The sequence below is a fragment of the Octodon degus genome, unplaced genomic scaffold (genome assembly GCF_000260255.1).
Source record: "Octodon degus isolate 3935 unplaced genomic scaffold, OctDeg1.0 scaffold00029, whole genome shotgun sequence".
NCBI classification, from domain to species: Eukaryota; Metazoa; Chordata; class Mammalia; order Rodentia; family Octodontidae; genus Octodon; species Octodon degus.
In genome coordinates this window covers 1202779-1210923 of record NW_004524605.1, presented here as the reverse complement: position 1 = coordinate 1210923, position 8145 = coordinate 1202779, and the positions used below count along the sequence as shown (strand labels likewise).

Sequence of the window (8145 nt, the reverse complement as noted above, 5' to 3'; positions counted from 1 at the left end):
TTTTTTTTTTTTTTCTTTTAAAAAAAGTTGGCCAAGAGTCAGTGACCAGGGCCAGTTACAGTGCCCAGCCACCACTCACAGTGGACATGCCCGACACCCCTCCCATGCCATTCACACCCACAGATGCACGGCTTCCACTACTGTAGTAGCTGCTGTTCACTGCTCCTTGGCTACCTGCAAGAGATCAATGTGGTAAGTTAGGAGTAATGTCAGATAATCAGCCAAATAAAATACATTCCAAGAAGTTTAAAAGATATATGAGTACAAATGGCTGCTGTCCACCTGAAGAAGCATGTTTGGGAAAGGGGGATCCCGACTCCAAACAAGTCCCGATTAACCCTTTTCTCTCCAGTACCAACTTGCCAGACTCTTGTGCTAGCACTTAAACGGATTCTTCAGGATCAACGTGGAAAATTAAGTTTAAAGGAAAACTAGTGTTTTTCAAAAATTGCAAAATTACTTCGTTTTTAAAGCTAAGCAAGGCATTTTTTAAAAATTTACCATAACATTCACAACGTCCATCCAATGGCACATATGAATAGGGAGCACAGGGGAAGTCTCTTGCTTTTCCTATTCATGGTGGGCAACAGGTGAGCTGACAAAGGGGGGCTAACGGCCACTCACTGTGCCCACAGGCAGCCAAGGAGTGAAGTCGGAGCCACTGACTGCTAGAGATAGTGGTTTACAACATATCAGTATCTGCTATTGGGAATTTATATTTTTTGAGAAAATATTTACCTATGCAATGTTTGATTGAAAATCACTGGAGTTTTCCTGTAAAACTTGGTCTGCAAAAGGATTTTGTAGGGTAAGACTATCATACCAAAATCACCATTCTTTAGACCAATCGAAAAATAAAACCATCCCTAGGTTAACTGACTAGTGTTAAAATACGGTCCTCAACCCAACCACCATTCTATTGCTTAAAAATCTTCAAAAATCGATTTAATGTTAACCAAGGGGGGGGGGAAGAACTACTTTAATGTTTTAACAAATGAAGGCAGATGTTTTCTTGCTTGACAGTTTGCCAAAGTTCCAAAGGACTTTTTAATTCTTTAACACTTACTCCCCACCCTGTGATTGTTTAGGAAAGTTAAACTATCAAAGAACAAATAAAAGCATACATTTAAGTAACCCAATCTCATCAAAAGAATCCTGCATATTCCCAACTAAAGAAACCTACCTAAAACGTACTCCAAGTATGTAAGAACGCTCGCTTACCGTATCCACTCATGCTGCTCTGGCCACCATAGCCACCTCCGTAGCCACCACTCAGCTGCTGGCTGGCTGGGCCACCGTAACTGGACTGGTTTGCTGTCAAGTTAAGAGGACATTCACACCTCACTCCTCGTGTAGCGTGGTACCTGGTGGTACCTGGCTTGTAACTACGAGTGATTTCAGGTCTCAATCTACTACTTTAGCCCTCTGCCGCCTCCTGCCTATCGTCTATAACTAGACTAACACTTCTATTCATCTCATCTAGTCAGACATTTACGAACCAACTAGTTAACAATATACTTCAGCAGGACTAAATCCATGATTCCACAATAGAGGTCTTACAGATCTTAAACTGCTTGAATTTAGTGGAGCAGCCTCCTTGGTTTAATATATTAAGTTATGTCGATACGCAGGTTATCAACTCACACCTAATTATGCCCAGGTTATTATGCCCCTAAAGTTTTAAGCCTGTGTTTTTATTTTACATGTAAACTGTGTACTCAATTTAACTAGTTCCATTCTGTAGTCCCCTCCCCCAAATACTTAAATTTATCCTAACCAGTTAGTTTCTGTAACGATTTAAGTATTAACCGTACTAATGACAAAATTCATCCAAATTAAACTATTCTTTTTATCCTAACTTAAAATTGTTAAGCTAACTTAACATTATGCTAAGTTCATTAAATATGATTATCTTAACTTATAATCGACTTATACAGATAAAATGTTTTGGTTTTTAAAAAAACTAACGATATTTACACAAGCCCATGCCTCCCATCATTTGGCTACCATAAGCACCACCGCTTGCTCCTGCTGTAGAATTCAAGAAGAGTTCTACATATCTGTGTTCTGAAATGACAAAAAAGGCATACAAGGTTAGCTTTAAAAAAAAGACACTAAAGTGATATTTACACAAACCCATGCCTCCTAGCATTTGGCTACCGTAAGCACCACCGCTTGCTCCTGCTGTAGAATTCAAGAAGAGTTCTACATATCTGTGTTCTGAAATGACAAAAAAGAAAGTTTGAAAATGCATGTTGCTGAAATACATGGTAAGCACTTCACGAGTTCTTATACACGTTGATTTGTAAACTGCAAATACTTTTTGGTTAAAAAAATTATAAAAATTTCTAGCTGATCATTTATGAAAACTAGACATGAAAGAACTTCACAATACAATCACACGGTAAATCCCCTTTTGAGATAAGGTATCCCGATGTATATGTAGCCCAGGCTGACCTTAAACTACTAGCAAGCCTGGCCCAGCTTCCTGAAAGCTGGGATTCAGAGGTGTGTCACCACACCTAGCTCTTAGATACTAACTTTAAAAACCTACAGACTAAGCCCTATCAGTGGAATTCAAACTTCTCATGCATCCTTCAAGTGCTCTAAATCACACTTACGCATATTTGCTTTGTCTTTTGACATAGCTGCAACAGCATCTTCATGAGTTGCAAATTCAACATCTGCTTCACCAGTTACTCTCCCATCAGGACCAATCTCAATGTGTACTCTCACAGGGTTGAGTGGCGAAAAAAACTGAAACATGAGATATACCAAAAAACATTTATAGTGCTGGGACTGTTCCCTAGTCTCAGGCTTGCTAAGCAAGCACCCTACCAGTAAAGCTACACCCCAGCTAAATTTTCTAGCGTGATGTTCACTTAAGAGGGAGGAGGCTCAGTTTAACTTCCACACTGAAATGTACTGAGTGAAACCACCTTGCGCTTACATTATAAATATCATTCTCAGTAGCTCGGTAAGGTAATCCTCTCATGTGTACACAATGTCCCGTTGTGCTCTGGAAAGTAGATCCACCATCCCCATATCTGTGATCAGACATTCCTGAAAAACAGTAATTGAGGTCTAGATGAACAAAAGTGTAAGTATCCTTCAAATGGGAATTTTAATTCTTACCTTACCTCTTCCAAATCTATCTGACCCAAATCCATAGCCATCATTATAGCCGTTATAATCATCATAGCCTCCATAGCCTAAAAAGCAAAAAGTGCAATTAATGAAATGCCAATACCTAGAAAAAGGAAACAAACGGGTCCAGCCTTGTACAGTGTCACTCACCTCCGCCGTAAGCACCACGCCTCATCCTCTCAAAGCCAGCGCCTCTGCCAATGCTGTTATACCCTCTGCCAGCCCCAGGTCTGTCATAGGGACCTGGCCGCTGCATGGCCATAAGCTTTCGTGGTGGATCATAGTGAGTTCTAACTTCAGCCCGACTGCTCTTAAAGATCTCAATATACCTAAAGCATTGTCCAAGAGGAAGGGAGCGGGGAGGGGAGAGAAAACATTAGTTCACTTCATATAGGCACTCAGTGATACAAGAAAACAATCTAGTCATAGCCATGAAACTGACTAATATTTAAAAGCCAGATTTCTTATATTTGCATAGGCAATGACCAGAAATACACTCAACAGTAAAACAACTTAATGTAAGCTTTATAGGAAAATAGTCACTCCTCTGAGGCAGAGCCCCAACCTTAGGGGTATGGAGGAGCACTACACATAAACATAAACAGTTCAGGAGGGAAAGAATTCCACTCAACTTTCAACATTTCAACTCAAATCCATTGGCAGCATGTATAGCAAGTGGGCTCAAAAGCCAGCCTTCGCCAACAGTCCAGCCCACACTACACACTTCCTGTCGCCAAGAAAATACCCCAGCCTATGCTTTTAGTAAGTATCAGCATAGGTAAGCGCATGCTTCAATGAAAAATAGTCACAAACAAAGAGAAAACCTTTTGTGACAATTTCTTGAAAGCTATGCTTATTAATACATATGAGAATATTTATACAGCAAGAAAAAGTTTGTTGCATTTCAACTTTAAAAACAAGATCAGAAAGTATCACATTTTCTTATGGTAATATTAATTTACTATTGGGTGTTATTATAGCTAAAGCCAGGTTTGCATTAATTTTTAAAGCCATAGTCTCTCAACTCCATTGACTGGGGCTAATAAATTAAGAACCTAACAATATCCTAAAGTAAATCAAATTGGTGACAATTTTAAAACCTCAAATTTAGTTTGAATGTAATATGGGACTCAGACAGTTTGAAATTCTGGTAAAAGATCAATTAATGGGGACTAGGAAATGGACCGATTTCCTCCTCTTAAGCAGAGAGAATATGGATTTAACTGTTTACCATAAGAAAAGTGACAAATCCACCAGCCATCCATCCCCACCTGTGCCCTATTCTTTCCTTGTGTTTCTTTAGAGCCTTTTCAGCTATTTCCTGTGAAGCAAACTGCACGAAGGCCTCCCCCGTACTCCTCCCCTGGAAGTCCACCGGCAATGTTATCCCATTTGGCACGATTTCCAACCCTTCAACCCAAGGACAAATAACCCCAGTAGGGGGGCAATATTAACATCACAAGCCCAGAAATGATTCTTCTTATAGCTTTAAATAAACCAGAACTTTAACTTTAGGTGAATGGTATGCTTTCAACAAGTACTCTTTAAATATGCATTGCAATAATATGAAGTTCCACTATTAAAACTACAACACAATTCTTAACACATCCCATGGGGCAAAGTATGCATTATATTTTTAAAAACTGGCTGCTTCACACAGGGTGCATTAAGAATTCAACAGTTAACACTTATTTATGCAATTAATGTATTGTTGAAAAATTATGCAGTTTAATAGTTTCAAGCATTAAAACAGTTTTACTAAATTCAAGACACACCTTATACCTCATTTTATATTTCAATGCTTTAAGTTATTGGAACTTCAAGTTTTTAAAAAGTATACATTTACACATTTTATATAAAAATTCAAACAATAAATCACAACAATTATACAATCTAAAACTTGAACAAACTATCTACACAGTACAGTCATGCATTCTTATGGTCTAACAGTAGTATGATTCACTTCTGGAAATTCCGTTTATGAAAAATCCTTTCCGTGGATACATTCCCAAGCTTACAAAAAGGGCTTAAAGCACTTTCCTAGAAGATATGAAATTATGTTCATATTTAACGTTGACAAATAGCATTCAATTCTCACCAATTTAGATAAAACAACAGATTTTTAAAATTCTGACAAAATATTAGGACTTGATACATCATCTAAAAATTTTAATACATACTAAAGAAACCATGAAAGGATTTCTTAATTCCAGCTTATCATGTCAAGAGTATTTAATGGTACTTAAAATATTATGATTTAACATTCTGCTAAACATGCAATCTTATCAGCTCTTCAGCATAAAAACATTCAAATACTTTAGGCCCAGAACAATTTAAAAACACTATTATTTCAGATACTGACAAGCATCCCACCTACAGTTGCTAAATTCAATTCTCAGTTACCGCTTCGTACAGGCTGGCTAAGCTACCGTTTTTGGGGGGTGGGGGCCATATGAAGAATTACACCATTAGAAACATTAGCTCTGTGGCCTAAGTGTCCCGTAACAGACACCATTAAGAATTACAATCTAACTCATACTAACCTAAGGATAAAAGAGCTTACCTTTAACTTGAAGTACTCTGCCAAACAGCATGTAAGAAAAGTAAATTGCTGAGGATAGTCCTCAAAAGATCTACTCTAAGACACTAAACATAGACAAAATTAACATTTTGGAGGTACTTCTGATTTCCACCTTTAAGATGGGCTTAAGTTATTTGAAGGTCTCCAAAAAGACAACAAATTCATCAGCATATACTCAGCCTATTTAGTACCTAGGCTACTCAAATGTAACATCTACTCAAATCAAGTTGCCAGAAGCTAGCCAGAACTCACTGCTCAGCAACAAAACCACATACCTGAGAAAAACTGAACAATTTCTTCCTTGCTACATCCAAAGGGGAGTCCTCTAAGCCGTACAAAGCCATCATTGGCCGTGTCAGGACTATTTGGACCAGTATGCTTCAACACCCAATCCATTTCAACGTTGTTTGACTTGAATACTGAAAGAGGTGCTTAGAATTAGTCAATTTTGGAAAGTTTGAGAAAAAAGTTCAGATTTCCTGAGCTAGGAAGAGCTGCCATAAACTCCCTTAGGTGACCATTTCCATGCGGTCAAATACCTAAAATTCAGAAGGGGTAAGATCGCTACATGTTTAACGTTTTATATATTGTTACTAGGGCAACATAAATCAAACCTTCAACATATCTGTGTCCCATAGTTTCTCTGTCTTTTTTCAGGGCCAATTTGACTTCATCTTCTGATTCAAGTTCAACAAAAGCCTCGCCACTCGGTCTGCCTTCTCTGGTGTAGATGAAACGAATACCTTGAGCCCCATTTTGAATTTTGCAGTCTGGAAAGAAAACAACCGTTAATACAGAATTTAAAACCTAAAACCACTGGGGAGATAACTCAATGGCAAAAGCACCTGCCTGGCAGCAGCAGGTTTCTGAGTTCAATTCCCAGTATCAAAAAAACCCACAATGAAACCTAAAACCATCTCTGGGTAACACAAGTGTGAGTACTTTTACTGGACATGGTGATGCGTGCTTAATCCAGCACTTGGGAGGCTGAGGCTTTGGGCTAGTGAGTTCAAGGCCAGCTTCAACTAGAGACCCTATCTCAAAAAACAATACTGCACAAAACATTGCTAATAAAATATATGTCATTTGTAAAACTAAAACGACCAATATACTACCAGTTCTTAGCATCTCTGTTCTCACCACCAATCTTATTTGGCACACTGCCCCAGAAAACCCAGTATTTAAAGCTCTTTAATGAGGCGTGTCTCAGTACTGCTACTCAAGTTTCCATTGAATCTTTTTAAGCCTGCACTCTGCATCCACACTGGCCTTAACTTGTGAAGGGTACTCCTGCCTCAGCCTCTTGTGCGCTAGGCTTACAAGCTTATGCCCACATACCCAGCATAAATGCTTTTCCCTAGCATCTTGGGGTAAAACCACCTCTAGATCTCATGATTTTACAGTACTTTTAACAGTTTTGATCTGGGTAATTTTGCCTTACCAGGAGCCATATTACAGCACCTCTCCGAATACAAACCGCAGACTTAATACTCACCTTAGAGGGGATCAGTGTTACCAAGCTAAAGCGCTCCAAGTTGCACAGTTCAAGCCAAACCCAGTCTTGCCCCCTGCAAAAGTGGCTTCGTGTACTTAGTTCTTTTATTACAGGTCTTCCGTTACTGTAGCTAATTCAGAGTCTAACACAAGTGCCTTTCCTCTAACCTGTAATTTTCAAAATACAATTTTCTTCTGTCTACTCCTACACTAGTAATGGGACAAGAAAACTCCGGTTTCAGTTACTCAAGGAACTTACACGATAGAAAGAAAAAGAAAGAAAGAAAAAAAACAGGTGAGAAAGGCCTTATTTCTGTGTCCTCAAATGTGCCAGATCAAGAACTCAATGAACAGAAATTCAATTACCGAAGCTTGATTTTGAAAGCTGAAAGGGAAGTGACATTTTAACTTCTCGCGGCCTGCTGCCAAGTACTACCCTCAACAAACTATTTTATTCGGCAACGTTCTCAAAGATGGGAGGAACCTCCGTCGATCCCAGCCTGGGAGTCCTCTGAAAACGACATCCACGCAGCCGGCCGCTTTAACAAAGAGCCGCCAGGAGCCCGGAGGCGCGCGGCTCTCGCAGTTTCCATTGCGTAACCGGCTGCAGGGGCGCGAGGGGGAGCGGCCCGCCCGCGCCCGACAGGGGGCGCCTCGCCTCGCCCGCCGCCCGCCGCCCGCCGCGGCCCCGCAGGGCGCCTCCCGCCCGCCGCACTCACCGGAGAAGAACCGCTGCACCTCGTCGGCCGAGCAGGACCAGGGCAAGCCCCGCACCTTCACCACGAACCCCTCTCCGCCTTCCGTGCCCAGCATCATGGTCTCCTGGGGGATCCCGGGTCCCAGCAGGCTGCAACGAGGGTGTAGCTAGCGGACCCGGAGCCGTTCGCGCGACAGCCCCGCCGTGGAGGCGCCCGCCGCCCCGA

General features: G+C 40.7%; 1 protein-coding gene across 5 annotated transcripts; it reads right to left on the bottom strand.

Moving 5' to 3' along the window:
• Positions 1-11: 11 nt before the first annotated feature.
• Hnrnph1 (heterogeneous nuclear ribonucleoprotein H1) lies at positions 12-8095 on the bottom strand. 5 transcript variants are annotated; one of them, XM_004629302.2, is made up of 13 exons: positions 7942-8094; positions 6343-6498; positions 6004-6147; positions 4419-4557; positions 3298-3476; positions 3141-3212; positions 2951-3084; positions 2622-2757; positions 2161-2220; positions 1978-2067; positions 1222-1314; positions 739-788; positions 87-174 (listed from the first exon to the last, which is right to left on the bottom strand). In XM_004629302.2, exons 1-12 carry the CDS (start codon positions 8036-8038, stop codon positions 739-741), a joined length of 1350 nt encoding a protein of 449 aa, XP_004629359.1. In that variant the 5' UTR covers positions 8039-8094; the 3' UTR covers positions 87-174. The 5 variants fall into 5 exon arrangements, with proteins under 5 accessions (XP_023568898.1, XP_023568899.1, XP_023568901.1 ...); XM_023713130.1 differs by lacking the exon at positions 739-788 and having other exon boundaries at positions 12-174; positions 7942-8095; XM_023713131.1 differs by lacking the exon at positions 739-788 and having other exon boundaries at positions 12-174; positions 2008-2067; positions 7942-8095.
• Between the last annotated feature and the right edge of the window lie 50 nt (positions 8096-8145).